This window comes from Mugil cephalus, chromosome 20 (assembly GCF_022458985.1).
Source record: "Mugil cephalus isolate CIBA_MC_2020 chromosome 20, CIBA_Mcephalus_1.1, whole genome shotgun sequence".
Taxonomy (NCBI): domain Eukaryota; kingdom Metazoa; phylum Chordata; class Actinopteri; order Mugiliformes; family Mugilidae; genus Mugil; species Mugil cephalus.
The window spans coordinates 6,396,589-6,411,492 of record NC_061789.1 but is presented as its reverse complement, the minus strand read 5'-3'; the positions used below and the strand labels follow the sequence as shown (position 1 = coordinate 6,411,492).

The 14,904-nt window shown below is 42.8% G+C and overlaps 3 protein-coding genes across 4 annotated transcripts; 2 read left to right on the top strand and 1 right to left on the bottom strand.

Annotated features, from left to right (window-relative positions):
- The first annotated feature begins 239 nt into the window (after positions 1-239).
- On the top strand, positions 240-2,680 carry LOC124997827 (putative C-type lectin domain family 20 member A). Its single transcript, XM_047571836.1, has 4 exons — positions 240-425; positions 1,110-1,490; positions 2,101-2,433; positions 2,529-2,680. The coding sequence occupies exons 1-4, from the start codon at positions 386-388 to the stop codon at positions 2,678-2,680; spliced, it is 906 nt and encodes a 301-aa protein (XP_047427792.1). The 5' UTR covers positions 240-385.
- Positions 2,681-3,237: 557 nt separating this feature from the next.
- si:dkey-283b1.7 (von Willebrand factor C domain-containing protein 2-like) lies at positions 3,238-9,965 on the top strand. Of its 2 annotated transcripts, none has more exons than XM_047572492.1 (3): positions 3,238-3,989; positions 4,789-4,918; positions 5,808-6,969. In XM_047572492.1, exons 1-3 carry the CDS (start codon positions 3,591-3,593, stop codon positions 5,954-5,956), a joined length of 678 nt encoding a protein of 225 aa, XP_047428448.1. In that variant the 5' UTR covers positions 3,238-3,590; the 3' UTR covers positions 5,957-6,969. The 2 variants fall into 2 exon arrangements, with proteins under 2 accessions (XP_047428448.1, XP_047428447.1); XM_047572491.1 differs by lacking the exon at positions 5,808-6,969 and adding an exon at positions 6,987-9,965 and having other exon boundaries at positions 3,247-3,989.
- Positions 9,966-10,142: 177 nt separating this feature from the next.
- On the bottom strand, positions 10,143-13,571 carry rpl23 (ribosomal protein L23). The gene is made up of 5 exons (XM_047572493.1): positions 13,468-13,571; positions 12,390-12,473; positions 10,994-11,122; positions 10,662-10,775; positions 10,143-10,271 (listed from the first exon to the last, which is right to left on the bottom strand). The coding sequence occupies exons 1-5, from the start codon at positions 13,478-13,480 to the stop codon at positions 10,189-10,191; spliced, it is 423 nt and encodes a 140-aa protein (XP_047428449.1). The 5' UTR covers positions 13,481-13,571; the 3' UTR covers positions 10,143-10,188.
- Positions 13,572-14,904: the final 1,333 nt, after the last annotated feature.

Genomic DNA, 14,904 nt, shown 5'->3' with positions numbered 1-14,904 from the left:
AGCAATGTAACTGTAAAAATAATCACAATACAATTTCATATTCTTAATGTTAATTATTAATTAAGCCCCAATACAGTAGTGCCGGTTTAAAGATCTATTTTCTACTTTATACTTTTTTCTCAAAATTTTTTCTTGAAATTATATTTTGACTTTTTCTTTTTCGAAATTTCAACTTTTTCCTCGAACACTCACAAAACGACTGATGACAAAAAAATATACATTTTTTCTCATGTGTGGACCTAATACTCTTCCGTACTTTTAGTTGAAACGTGGTATTTTTACACTTGTGCTTAAGACCTGATGACGTCTGCCACCACCACCAAAAAATAATAACGTCACAACATTTGTCAGTTCAAGTCTGAGGGGAGCTTCGCAGCAGTCCATCATGAAACGGGCGGCTGTTGTCATGGCGGTGGTCATGTCAGGTCAGTGAAATTCATTTGTTTTGTCAAATGTCTGAGCTTTGCGCTCGTTCTGGTTTGGGATAAACATCCAGGACATACGGACTGTGTATGGAAAACAGACAAACTCATAAATCTGGAAAACTGTAGTATCTTGGTGCCAGGTCTTAGTACACACATGCAGAGTCGGCCCTAAGCGCAGGCAGTATAGGTAGTTTTTATTTTGTATGTAGGTCCCAATGTGTATTGTAGGACATTATGCACATTATTGCACATAGTCTTTTGAGCAATACTCTAATTTCACTATCTTTATGTACATGTTTGCTGTACAACAATGCTAGATGATGTATTTGTTTTTTTTTTTGTGCACTCCATTTTTATTCAACTCTGGCTGCACTGGTCTCATCAGTATACTTTGTGCAATATCTTATTGATGGGGGTGGGGGCGCCAAACCGTCGCCTAGAGCGCCAAAATGACTGGTCCGCTCTGCGTACATGGTAGGTGTTTGTAGTACAGTACATTTAGCAGTTTACCCAGAGGAGGTAAATGAGTCAGACTGAAAATGAGGCAGAATCAGTATGAAAATACTGAAAGACTCCCTTGGAATCTGAATTTTGGAACCAGTTTTGTATCCCCAACCTTTCTTGATAGATAAATAGATAGATAATGTTACCCAGTTAACATGAACGTCTTTGTCATTGCTACAGGACTGTGTCTCCTGCCTGCCTGTTTTCCTCACGACTACATCATTGTACAGACTGAAAAGAATATAAAGGACGCTCGGGAGTACTGCAGAAATAAATACACTGACCTGGCTGTCGTACAAAGCAAGGAACATTTGGACAAACTCATGAAACTTACAGGGTTAAACTCCTTCTGGATCGGGCTCAACAGAGACACTGACGCGTGGACGTGGTCTCTGGAAGATGAGACCTATTATGGTGAAGGAGATACTAAGTTCCCCATGTGGGAAGACGGCTACCCCATAGACCACACCAACTATAAATCCTGTGTGATGATGGCCCAAAACGGAAAATGGAAGGATGATTTGTGTGGTAACATCCACAACTTCATCTGCTACAAAAATAGTATGTTTTTTTTGTTTGTTTGTTTTACACAAATAAGTCTCGGAAGCTGATGAAGCGACAGTTGTCAGTGCTGAAAAAGTCAACGTAACGCACGGTTAATGCTTACGGGTCAATTTGACGGCCCAGAACCTACGTAGACCCCAACGCCATAGCCTGATGTGCGGCTCGCCAGAAATGGAACTGACGCCGAAACAAAAATGTGTCAGTCCAAAAAGTCGATGCAAATAATTATCCATTACCTATCAATCACCTGCCTCTCCGGCACATAGACGGCGTAACTTACGCACGTCGTCTACACCGAGTCATATACACTCATGCGCTCGTCAGTGAGGCTCGCTCTGCAAAAGTCCAGTTCATTTTTGTTTCTATTTCAATCAAACAAATTCAAACAAGAAATACGACAATTGCGTAGACGGAGAAGCCGCTGGTCTGCGTTGGGTAGTTGCGCTTCTGGCGAGGTGCGCGTCACGCCGTTAGAGCCTGGGCTGACGCCACGGCCATGGCATCAAATTGACGCAGAAGCATTAGGCGTGCGTTAGCGCCTCACAAATGGTGCGATTTTAGGTCAAAATATTTGTCTGGAATCACTCAGTGTTTAAATATTTTTTAGGTACAGAGGGAACATCAGAAACTTCACCCAGCTTCATCCGTGTGAATACTCTGATGACTTGGGATGCAGCTAGGGCCTACTGCAGGAACAACTACATTGACTTGGCCAGTGTGAGGAACCAGACTGAGAATGATCAGATAAAGAACATGGCCAGCAACTCATGGATCGGCTTCTACAGGAACTCTTGGAGGTGGTCGGATGGGAGCGAGGATGTATTTGATAACTGGTTGCCTGAGACCCCTAGTTCTGACTTGGATGCTTCTTGTGTTGCTATCTACACTGGTAAATGGGCAAACTCTCGTTGCATAAACACGAGACCCTTTGTCTGTTACAGTGAGTTTTTTTTTTTTAACCAACAATTCCACTTTGTGTTTTCAGTTCAATTTTGCAGTTTGAGACTTCTTACCGTTCCCTGTTGCTCTCTACAGATCGCAGAACAGAAATGAAAGTGGTGAAGGTGGGGCTGAAGAAAGCTGGCCCCTCTGTGGACATGGAGGAACTGGGTGAAGAGATCTTGAACATGGTGAGGATTCCCAAATATCAAGCACAAACCGGACGGTTGATTCCGGAGAGGCCTTAAGAGTGAACATGATTCAAAATTCCGACTTTTAATTTTGCAGGTTGGTTATAAGTAGTTTATAACCCTTCAGGAACCTGTACGTGCTGAGCACTTGATGTTTTCATATTTCACAATAGATGAAGTAGTTGTAGTTTCCAGTATGTTGTAGTACTAGTATGTAATAACCCAACCTGTAGAGACAGTTAATATTATTAATAATAATAATGGCTTTGGGTGCATTGTCTTTAGTGGTGTTGAATTAATACATGGTGATAGTGTGACCTGCATTATATTTGTGAGTTTTGCAATTAATAAACACCTCTTTCTGAACAGCAGCTCCTGTCTGCATAAAAATCAATTAGGCTCATATTAGTTTAGTGTAGTCGCTGAACTTCTTAGGAAATCTACACCAATCAGGCATAACATTATGACCACCTTCCTAATACTGTGTACATCTCCCTTGTGCCCCCAAAACAGTTGTGACACCTTGTGACCTTTGGGTCCTATGGGTTGAGGGGAAGTGAAATCTGTGGATCATCCCACAGGTCAGTTTGGGGTCTAGTGAATTCAGAGGCCAGGTCAACACCTTGTGCTGTTTTTCATGTTTTCTGAGTTGGACTGCTCTGCGTGTCTGTGCCTGGTCTGGTCTATGTGGGTGGTGCATTTCTGAATAACATCCATACCAATGAATGCCACGTCCAAAAGTTTCCCAGCAGAATGATGTATTGTTACCTCTTACTGACTATGGTTTTAATGTTGTGGCTGATCCGTGCATGTTCCATATGATCGCGCCTGGCTGGCGTCTCAGTGACACTCCGGACTGACGCGCATGGATCGGCGTCACCGCCGCCCCTGACAGTGGGCGGGGAAGCTCACCGGAGGCAGCTGGGCTGCAGACGCGCACACGGTCCGGTGTGGTAACCTGTTCACCATGGTGCACCGCGCGCTCAGGTGCTTCCCCGTCGCGCTCGCACTGCTGCTGCTGCCGCTTCCGCCGCCGCACATCCAGCGGCGCGGCGCGGAGCTCGCGGTGGCGGCGGAGTACTCCTCCAAAACCGACCTGGACTACGAGTTCGGGGACTACCGCGGGAAGTGGTGCATCGACGACCACGGCTTCGTGTACGGCATCGGAGAGGTTTACTACCCGAGCCCCTCGGCGTGTCCGTGCACGTGCACCGTTGACGGCCCCGTGTGCGTACGACCCAAGTGTCCCCGCATCCATCCGCGGTGCACGCGGATCAGGTATAAGGCTTGCTGTCCGGTGTGTGAGGCTATGGCCAGAGTCTGCGTCTACGGGGGCAAAACGTACAGACTCCTAGAGGAGTTCAGGGTGAGAAAGATCCAAACTTCGCTCTCTCCCTTCGCATCATTCAGCGGTTCACCCGGATCCAACTATAGGCCTATTTATTGAGGCAGCTGCGTAATTGGCCGTGCGTCATTTGAGATTTACGCACAGCACCCAAATATTAGAAAAAAAAAATGGTTTGGGCTTTTCTTTGTACAAGAACAATTGAGAGGGCTGACATTACCCACTGCTTGATTATTTTGGCTGCATTATTGTCACTGCATGCTATAACCCGACGTGTGTATCTTGGGTGAGAGTGTGTTGTACTTATTCAACTTGTCTTACTTACTTTTATAGCTACTTTTTATTTTTTACAATGTTTTTTTATAGAGTTAGATTGTTGTTGTTTCCACAACAACGACAATAAAGCATGATTTCATTCATTATATGTGAAGCATTAAAGATTATCACTGTACAATTTTTGCCTAGTGTACTCTATTGTACTATTTGTACTAGCTGGATTACGCAAAGTGCTTCCACTTTTTTCCACTGCATGTTGTGCGTAGCTAAGCAGATTGTAATACTGTGTGGGACTTTGTTTTGTTATTTCATGGCATGGAAAAATAAATCTTAACTAAAAAAAAATGGGATACTATTTTGAGAGAGGACCACAGCATTAGGTGTTGGACTGGAATTCACAAAGGATTGTACATGCTTTTCGAAGGTTCTGCTCTGTAAAATGTAGGTAATTTAGTTTCTTTCAGCTCACTGTTTTGGTTGTAGCCCCTTAGCCCCCTTATCTGAGAGCTCTTATCATGAAATTCAAACTGTTTGCTTGTTTCAGCTGTCGAGATGTGAGCGATGCCGCTGTGAGGCCAACAGAGAGGTCTACTGCAGCATTTCGGACTGCCCAGCCCCTCACTGCGTCAACCCCACCTATGAGCCCAACCACTGCTGCCCCATCTGTAAGAACGGTAAGACCCAAATAGGGCAAAGTAACTTCTTTTTGTCCCGTCTGACTCTAATTCTTCAGCCTTACCCAGAAAATATTTGAACATCAGCCTTGCATGTATTTTGGGAGACTGCCATAAATATACTAGTCTAATTAATGACAAAAACCATCCATTTTTATGTCTGAAAGCTACTGAGCTCAATGAGTTGACATGTCCCTTCACTACCATGACACACTCCAGAGAACCAAGTGTGGATTAATCTGCAGTTGAAGATTGTCTTTCTTTCCTTCAGTTTAACAATTGTTAAAACTAAATCGCATCTATGATTCATTTAACTATAACTAAAGGCACCGCTCATTGCCTGGTTGGTAAAATGGTGGAGCATGGTGGTGGCAGCATCATGTTACAGGATGGTTTCTAAGTGGTCAGAGAAACCTTGTAGAGAAAAAGAACGTGCTGGAATCCTCAAGGCAAATTACTGCACAAAGATTGAAGGGGGCTAAATATTTGCTGAACCGATCATCAACATACACCAATCAGCCACAACATTAAAACCACTGAAACTAGAAGTTAATAACATTGAATACCTGTGGATGTTACTTAGACATGTACCACTCACCAAGACTGGACCAGATACAATGTTACAAATGGTTTTGTAACAACCACAAAAACAAAACATGAAAAACAGCACAAGGTGTTGACCAGGCCTTTAAAGGCCTGTGACCATTCTCTGATGAGGCTCAAGGAATACCTGCACAATATTAGGAAGGCGGTCGTAATGTTATGCCTAATCAGTGTATATTGCATAGAATATGGAATATTATGGAATGACATACTGGTCAGGATGCAGTAAGTTAAAAAAAAATGTAAACAGCTTGTTGATGGTATCATTGGCATCCCTCATTCACAGATGGGGGTTCCTTTACTTGGCATCCGTCTGTAAAACAATTACCCACACCAGTCAGCGGGAGCGCAGGAAGTACAGTTCATCTGATGCCAACCTATGACGCAACAAACCAAACCATCTGTCCCGCTGTCTGTCCAGCAGAGGAGCAGTAAAAATAGACAGCGCAACTTAACTGCAACTGCCATAAGTTGGCATGGGCGGCACAACTGGGAGGCAGTCCGCATGTTCCTGCTCTCTGAGGGGTCACACAGTATCATTTTTCCTTTTCAACCTCTCCATTATAATCTTTGAATAAAGCAAGGCGTAAGAGCAGGGGTATTATCGTCTCCGCTGCTATTCCTGTCTCAGTGGTCAATCCCACCAATCTCTCAAAGGGACTTAAACGCCAGTGGCAATAAAAGCATGCGTGACATAACAGGGATGGCTCTGTAACCTGGGGGTGGAGTGACGCAACCAGCGCTGCATTGTGAAAACACGCAATGACAGCTCCACTACTATTGTGTATGGAGCACGAGGACGAAGTTATGTAATATCATGCCATCGTGATATACACCGATCAGGCATAACATTATGACCACCTTCCGAATATTGTGTAATGTTGTCTCCCTTGTGCATCCAAAACAGTTGTGACTCATCAGAGAATGGACATGGGAACTTCTGAGGTATGGTGTCTGGTGACAGATCGTTGTTCGTGGGGGGTTTGTGGGTCCTATGCATTGAGGGGAGGAGCCACTGTGGAGGCTTGTCCCAGTGAATCACACTTGACGAGTTTGGGATCTAGTGAATTGGGAGGCCGTTTTTGTATCAAAAACCCAGCAGCTGCTGCCATCAAGGAGTCATTGCTTTGGGGTAGGGGTGTCTGGTCTGGTCTAGATGGGTGCTACATGTCTAAGTTACATCCACATGAAGGCCAGGTCCTTGACAAAGCACTGAGGTTGAGCAGTAGGCCTCTTACATAATCCCGTAAATCTTAAAATGATATATATAATGTATTCCCCTGTCCGGCACCCAACGATATCTTTGATAAAGCCTATAATACAAGATGTTGTGGTAAATTCTGTTGACCTAGGCCTAAGCTATAGCCTGCCCGTAACTATGGGTAGCTGTGTAGTGGAAATACAATTCTGGCGACACAGATTCACCATTATGATATAGACTCTACCGTCTGCCCTGTCCCTCTAGGTCCCAACTGCTTTGCCGGGAGTAGGGTGATCCCAGCGGGAGAGCGCGTGGACATTGATGAGCGCACCGTATGCTACTGCACCTACCGTGATGGGACGTGGCACACCCACCCCCAGGCCACCTGTGAACAGCGCCCCAAAGCTGGCCCAACTCAGAGCACCCGCACCGAGCCGCCCAAGGACGAGGACACCAGAGGTAGAGGGGGAAGGCCGTTTATTCCCAGACTGGATTTGATACCTTGAAAACCGGTCAATGTCTAAAGCAGGGGACACACAACAAAGACTGGGGATCGCGCACTTCACAACTGACGAGGGATCATAGACTACATCATTTGGCAAACCATCAAAAGCCAAAACTCTCTCAAGGGTGTTTGTTGCGGTATGCACTGCAAGCAACAGTATACAGGCACTCCTGCCACAACCCGATTAATCACTCCTCCATGTCTGTAGTTCAGGTTCGCTGTGTCTCCACATTGTTAGGACATTCCCGCTGCTTCCTGTCGTCTTCTGGCGCCACTTCCTGTGTCCCACTCCCTCTTGCAGTTGGGTTGCTAATCACTTCACACTGCTGGCTTGCTTCCAGATTTGACTTAAGAAATCAAAACATGTTTGGTTGACTGAAGTTGGGTCAAGTGCCAACTACCCATGCCCAACTGAGTGCAGGCTGGTGCCAACTTTACCCAACTGGGAATCGTGGGGAAAGTGTGTCCTCAAGTTTACAGGTACAATATAACCCATTAACACCAACTCCCAGAATCATCTTGCTTACGTTTATGCAGAAACCGGTTGGGTGCAGAACTATTCTTAGTAAACTTGTTGGGAATTGAGGGGTTGGTTCTCTCTATTTGGGAAATGGAAGATGCAGGAGTCAGGAGTTGGAATAATCTCTGAAAAGGCACAAACAGTAGAAAATAATCCAAAATTGGCTCACGTAGCTCCTTTGTAGTTCCTATTTCCAATAAGAGTCTAAAAGGTTACAGGTAAATAGTATGATCTTAGAGGAAACTGTGGAAATGTGGATTGGTTTTCAAGGTGGTACTCTGGTTCCGTGGTCCTAGACCGAACCGTTTCAGCAACCAGAACTTTTCAGATGGAAAAGCAGTAGAGCACAAAGACAAGGTACGGCTCGGGTAAAAATCCACCTACAATGTGGCGTTTCGCAAATCTTTAAAGAAACTGAACCACTTAGGTTATGATCAGAACAGCTCGGCCTTGATGAAATGGAAGTAAAATTGTAGGACAATTGGATCTGGCAGCATATTTGGTGTCGTCCACTTGGATGTTTGTACGCTTGGTTCAGCCCAGCACTCTCATCCAAACTGACATGTCTTGACTTTGCGTCAGATTTGACTCAAAGTATTTAACTGATGCAATCTGCAAATAAACTGTAACAAACTCCAGGAAGTCCCTGGGGACTACCTCCAATTTGCTTAAGGGACAAATACTTCAACCTCCGCTCAGTAATTGGTTTTAATGAAACATTTATACAACATTATCTAAAATAAGGAGTCAACAGCTTTCCCAACCAACGCTTCATTCTCTCAACCAGCTTCGTGAGATTACAACTGAGCTTTTTCCAGCAAGTCGTTAAGAAATCGTTGGCCGATTCTACGACTCTTCCCAAGCTTAAATCCATACACCCATCTTGCTGTGTTCTACCGGGGAGCATGACGGGAGCCGGTAAGAGTGCCAGGGTGTGGTAGATGAAGGTATCAGCGACAGAGGGTCGACACGGGTTCGATGCAGCTGGTCGCCTGGTTGCTCTCCGCGGCCCTGCTGGTTTCCGTCTGCGTGCGGAGAGAGGCCAGGAATTACCACGTAGACTAGACGGAGCTGAAAATTACTGGGCAGTGGAATATCTACACACACACCCTGAACAGATGGGAGTATGTATATGTAGTGCATGCCAATTAGCTTGTCAGCCATGTTACATACTGTACATGACTCATAGTCCTGTTAGTGCCATACTTTTGGAATGTTATCTTACATTTAAAAAGAAAACTCTAAAAGGTAGTTACCAGACCTTGTATTGCCTACTGTTGAACAGGTCACGTCCCTTTTCATGACGGCATCTTAACCAGGATCTAATACACCAGTGGCTGATCTTTAGTAGTGATGGCAAAATCGAAACAGTGTTTTGGTCCGTACCGAAACTTAGGCAGAACTTGTGATTCAAAACGCTGTTCCAAGGTCTGTTTTAGAAAGACAATGTTGGTTTTGAAACATCACAGTGGTCTTTCAGTAAAACGCAAGTCAATATGCAATGATTGTTATCCCGTTACTAAAATGGAATAGTAAATGAAATACTACCATTACACAATATGAAATGTCTATTATATGCAAAATCTCTAATTTATATATATACTTAATAATTTGTCTTTCCCTGATTGGCTGCTGATTCATCCCCATACGCCTCAAACATTTTAAAGCCTTTGCAACGTGCTATTTGTTTGCGAAGACTTGAGTCTCTGCGTGTCTTTTAGTGAGCGTCCTTTTGATTTGAGACCAATTTGAAATAGATGGTAGTAGAAAGTGTCCCAAGTCACCTGTCTTGGAACACTTCGACCTCTTTAAGGAGCTTGAATTTAAATGTATTGCATGCAACAGCTTGCATTTTGTAATAATACCGCTAAAATTATATACAAACACTGATTGAAAAAAAAAAAAGATCCTTTCGTACAAACGATACTGTAAACCCAAACAAAACTAAACAAACCACAATCTACTGTTTGAGTGTTGTTTTAAAATTGGCCACCAGATGTTTCGAATGTTCCAAAGATCACTTCCTTTTTCTCACTTATTCCAAATGATTTGTTCTCAAGGTTTCGTTTCTGACATCCCTAGTATTTAGTGGTTTAACACTTAGCCATAGTCTGAATGCTTTTCTCATCGTCTTCAATGTCTAGTTAATGGTGAAGAACTGAACAGTGTGTTATTCCCAAGAAACAGGTAGTGAAATAAAAGCCTTCAGATAATCCAACAATGCGCCATCCTGTGGTTGTTCTAAGGCAGTGCAGCAATGTCAAACACTCCAGTGATGTTAAATTTAGTAGAATGCATTTGAACATGTAGACTGTGTAGACTCGTGAAGGCTCATATTTGTGTCCCGATATCCTCTAAACAAGAATGTCTTAATAAAACCAGGACGACAAGCGGCTCGATTGACAGTTTTTATTGAAAACAAACGAGGTGCAGGGTCCAGCTCAGGCTATGCTGCCAGCGTTGGAGGCAATCCTGGGCCACAGGTCAGCGCACTCCTTGGCCACTGGGCCTGTGATGGCTGATCCTGCAAATGCAAGCAAATACAAACATTTAGTTCCTACTCTGCATGTTTTTATTTACAACACAGTTAAAATTAAAAATCCTACTGCGTGGAAGTCCTGACTTGTATTAAGATGATTAACCTGGGCTGTATGTAGTTCATTTTTAAGGTTGTCTCATCCCTGATTGAGATCAGTCAGCCACAGTTAGTCGCTGCCGTCTCACCCACAGTGATGAGTTCAATTTTCCCTTCTACGACAACTCACCCAGCCACTGACCAGACAAAGCAAGTGCTTTTTGGAAGGGGGAATATATTCCTATTGGCCTACTACTTACTTAATGACCCTGATGTACAGACAACAGTGTAATGAGAACAGCTACTGACGGACTCAGTGCAGCATCAAAACGAACCCACCTTTCATTTCTCCTTTGTTGTTTACTATGACACCCGCGTTGTCTTCAAAGTAGAGGAACACGCCATCTTTTCGCCGATACGACTTCCGCTGCCGTATCACCACCGCAGGATGCACTGTGGAGAGGGGCAGAGGGGTTCAGTGGAGCTCGCGCCAAGCCTCCAGCATGCACCGCTAACCAGTATGTTTGGCTCGCACTGAATAAAATGATGCAGGACGTCCAAGTTAAAAGCTAATGTAGAATGTCAATACAGTTCTGTAATGTCTTGGCGTCTCCTCTTGCAGCAATGACTTATTGAACGATTCCTGTTTGCTCATTCTCCATCCTCCTTACCCTTCTTCCTGAGCTCTGGCTTGCCTTTCTTGACTGTGGCCATCACCATGTCACCCACTCCTGCAGCAGGCAGACGGTTCAGACGCCCCTTGATGCCCTTCACAGAGATTATGTAAAGGTTCTTGGCACCTAAAAGACGACGAGATCATCAGCAAAGACGGAAACTACTACAGGGGAAGGTGAGATGGAAACTTTATCAGCTTGTCTCATCCCTGATTGAGATCAGTCAGCCACAGTGGGTCGCTGCCGTCTCACCCACAGTGATGAGTTCAATTTTCCCTTCTACGACAACTCACCCAGCCACTGACCAGACAAAGCAAGTGCTTTTTGAAGGGGGTAGAAAAAAATAAAACGTTCTAACCCAGAGTAAGTGTCCCAGCGTAAATCAAAATTAAGAAGTTTACTGCCTTGTCAGGCAAAGCTGAAGCACTCAAGTCTTTCTTAAGTGGTGAGAAATTACAGAAAGTACACCTCCATTTTTCATGTTTCAATTTTCTTTCCCCTAGTTAGTTTTGCACAATTTCTAAAATTTTAAATGTAGGAATGGAGTTGATTGTTTGGAAGTTGCCAGCAACAGAACACATACAATCACTACAATTATGCCAACCAATTTTAGTCTCTTACATATTGAGTTTTGAGGTGCTTTTAAATCCTAAGTTGAAGTAATTGTGATCCTGAACCAACTCTTAATATAATCAAACCATGTGAGTTTATCATCAGGACGAACAAAATTATTTCATCAGACGCTGATAATTACAATACACTGACTGTATAAATATGGGGGTACTGCTCCAAAAAACTGAAGCCTAAACAAGTAGAGCTCCCCCTGGTGTCTGGATGCAGTACAGGTCATGACCTCCATGTTTTAGTTTGGACTTGGGCCAAACTAAAACATGGTTTCAGTCTTTTTAGGTAGTTAAAATAAACTATGTTCGGAAGTAAATTTTTCAGATACGTTTTGTGTTAGTTATTTCACTAAACCACTTGGTAAAGCAGCCTCATGGGACCATGAGAGTCGTAAAAAATATTTTTTAAAAGTGAGTATTTTAGATAATCCACCATTTCCTTACAACTGGTGGAGGTAGAGCAGATAATTAAACGAAACACGAATGAGTCTGGAGGAACCGTGGTTGGGTCATCGACTCTGGCTCCAGATTCAAAAGATGGCACCACATGTATCCAACATGGCTTCAGTTTGGCCAATGCAAAGTCTATGCTACAATACCAGAGTTATCTTTCATGCATCTCAGTTATGAGGCTACTTCCGAAACACACAAACCGTCAATCCACACCAGGAGTCCACTGTCAGTGACTCATCAGCCCATAAGAACAGGTTAGATGTGAAAACTATTGCCTTAACAAATCTGCACCACCACAAAGACTGGTTGAAGCTTACCTGTGTTGTCGGCGCAGTTGATGACCGCTCCCACTGGGAGACCCAGTGAGATGCGGAACTTGGCTCCAGATGAACCACCACGTCCTGTAGGGAGACAAACATTTAATAAGAACCAGCTTCACATGACAAGTCAGACACAAATACTTTACCTACAGTAAAAACAGATTGCGCAGACTTGCACACTTCAACATTTAGACCCACATGTGACAAACGTACATTGACGTGTGAACAGATTCCAACATTCAACACATCTTTACTTTCCACAACACAAACATGGCCATCTTCAATTAAAGTTAACACTCAAAGTAAACCTGAAGACACATGATTTCTACTGACCTCTGACAACACATGTCACTAGACTGTCATGACATAACAGATGAGGCCTTGAGAGTTTACATCAACTCCACAATTGCCATTATATGCATCATAACAGAAATGACACCATCATCAGTCCTAAATTATTTAAATAGAAAAATGACTGAAAATGTGTGAAGCTGTCCAGGTAGCAACACCAGGTAGCAGGAAAATGCCATTTTCTCTTCAGAGGAAGCTTAGTTAACACGTACATCACATGAATAATAACTATAAGGCTATAGGCGATAATTCGTCAAGGATTTTCTTTCACCTGCGCTATTATTCTTTATTTTAAACACAACTATCCACGACTTAACTTGTGCTACCTAAGAGCCGGTGCTACTTAGCCTCAGCAGCTAAACTTGACTAGCATAGTGACTAAACTGAGCGGACCCACCGCTTCAGACACATTAAAATACACGGCAATAACCAAATAAGAAATAAAAATGTTTTAACATAACAGCTAGCACAATATTAACGTTTCTGGCCTCACATCTCTACCAGCTTCATGCCTTCATGGCGCCGTCAGCGAACCACGGCTTCCGCCAGCTAGCAAGCTAAAAATGCTATCGTTCAAAAAATGGCAAATTGTTCACATAAATTCAAAAATAGCCACGCGAATATATCGTCTTTACCTCTCTACCACACGCAAGTAACATTTTAAGTTTCGATGGCTCGTGAAAAACAGCAGATGAATGTGGATTTGACAAGGTGGCTTTCGTACCTCTCTTAGACATAGCTGCGGTAGGGAAAGAGGGAGGGGAGAGAAAGGAATTGTGGGATATCGAGTCGAGCAGAAGTCCTTCCGGGTCGTGGTGATGAGACGTTCAGGGGCTGTCGGAAACGCTAGATGACGTTTACTATTTATGACATAAAGCGCAATTTATACAGATACTAGGACTGAAGTTTTGTCGTAATATATGTAGAGATTACATTTATCATTTAAAGTTTGTCATTATCCATTTCACCTATTTTTTTATCGCTCACCAGTGAATTACTAAAGAGCACCGACAAGGTGTCACAATGCGGTCTCTACATAACGATGCCTTCAATGACATTTTCCTGAATACAGCTGTAAAAGAAGTGCAGGAAATTACAGTGTTATGGGGTACACTGATTCTGATGATTGTGACAAATGAAGAACAAAATAGTAAAAAAAAAAAAAGATGCAGATAACATTTAAAGCTCTGTTTATTACCAGGTTTTTACATGTGTTTGGTGGTTAAACGTCTTTATATAACTAGAATAGAAACTGAGAAGTTTATTTTACACTGTTACGTTTATAAAAGTCGCTGTAATTTTAAACTGTTCTTGTATTCGTCCACTGAGTTCTGTGCGGGGCGTCTTTTCAGCGCAACCATCCAAACCGGAACCTCCAAAGGAAAAGTAAGTGTGTCTGCCAAACTTTCTAGTATGTCAGCACTTTAATCCCGGGCAATAGACACAGAAGGTAATTCCATTGTTCCCCTAAAAATACTCTCCAGGATGTCTGGACTTTCAATTCATGGAAACTTTACGAGTATAGATACAATGTTTTTGTTTTTGTTGTTTGTTTGTTTTTTTTTTTTATGTATATTTTCTCGGTGTTCTATTCTTAACTCATCCATTTTTAAATGTTACAGACTGTAATGTTATGTATTTAGATGTCAGAGAAAAATATTGTGCTGTAGAGCTGTATTCATTCCACTGTATTAACCATATAGATTAATAAAATTAAACTTTAAAGATTAATATATAATATAGACAGTGTATATATATAAAACAGCTTTCATGGTAGGTAACTTTAAAGTCTGATCTGAACACTTTTTTTTTCCAGCAGGTGTTTTATCCCTTCACTTGAATTACACTTCGCTGGTAATCCTGAAAAATATAAATTATTTCTTCTCGGGTTTGAGGCCTGCCAGCTGTCGTGACTCCCAAAATGCAGAGTCAGGGCAGCCTGTAAGTTGAATTATGAATGAACAGATTGCTTTTATAATTAATGTTGTCTTGAATTTCATCTGGCGAATAAAAGTTTATGCTACGTCACTGTTTTTCCTGGCTTCATCTCGGATGAGGAACATGATATATTTGTTTTTCCTTTGATTAAATAAGGGTGGCCGGACACATCGTGTGAATTATGTTTTATTTGAGGAGGAGATGAAGTATTATTGTTTATTAA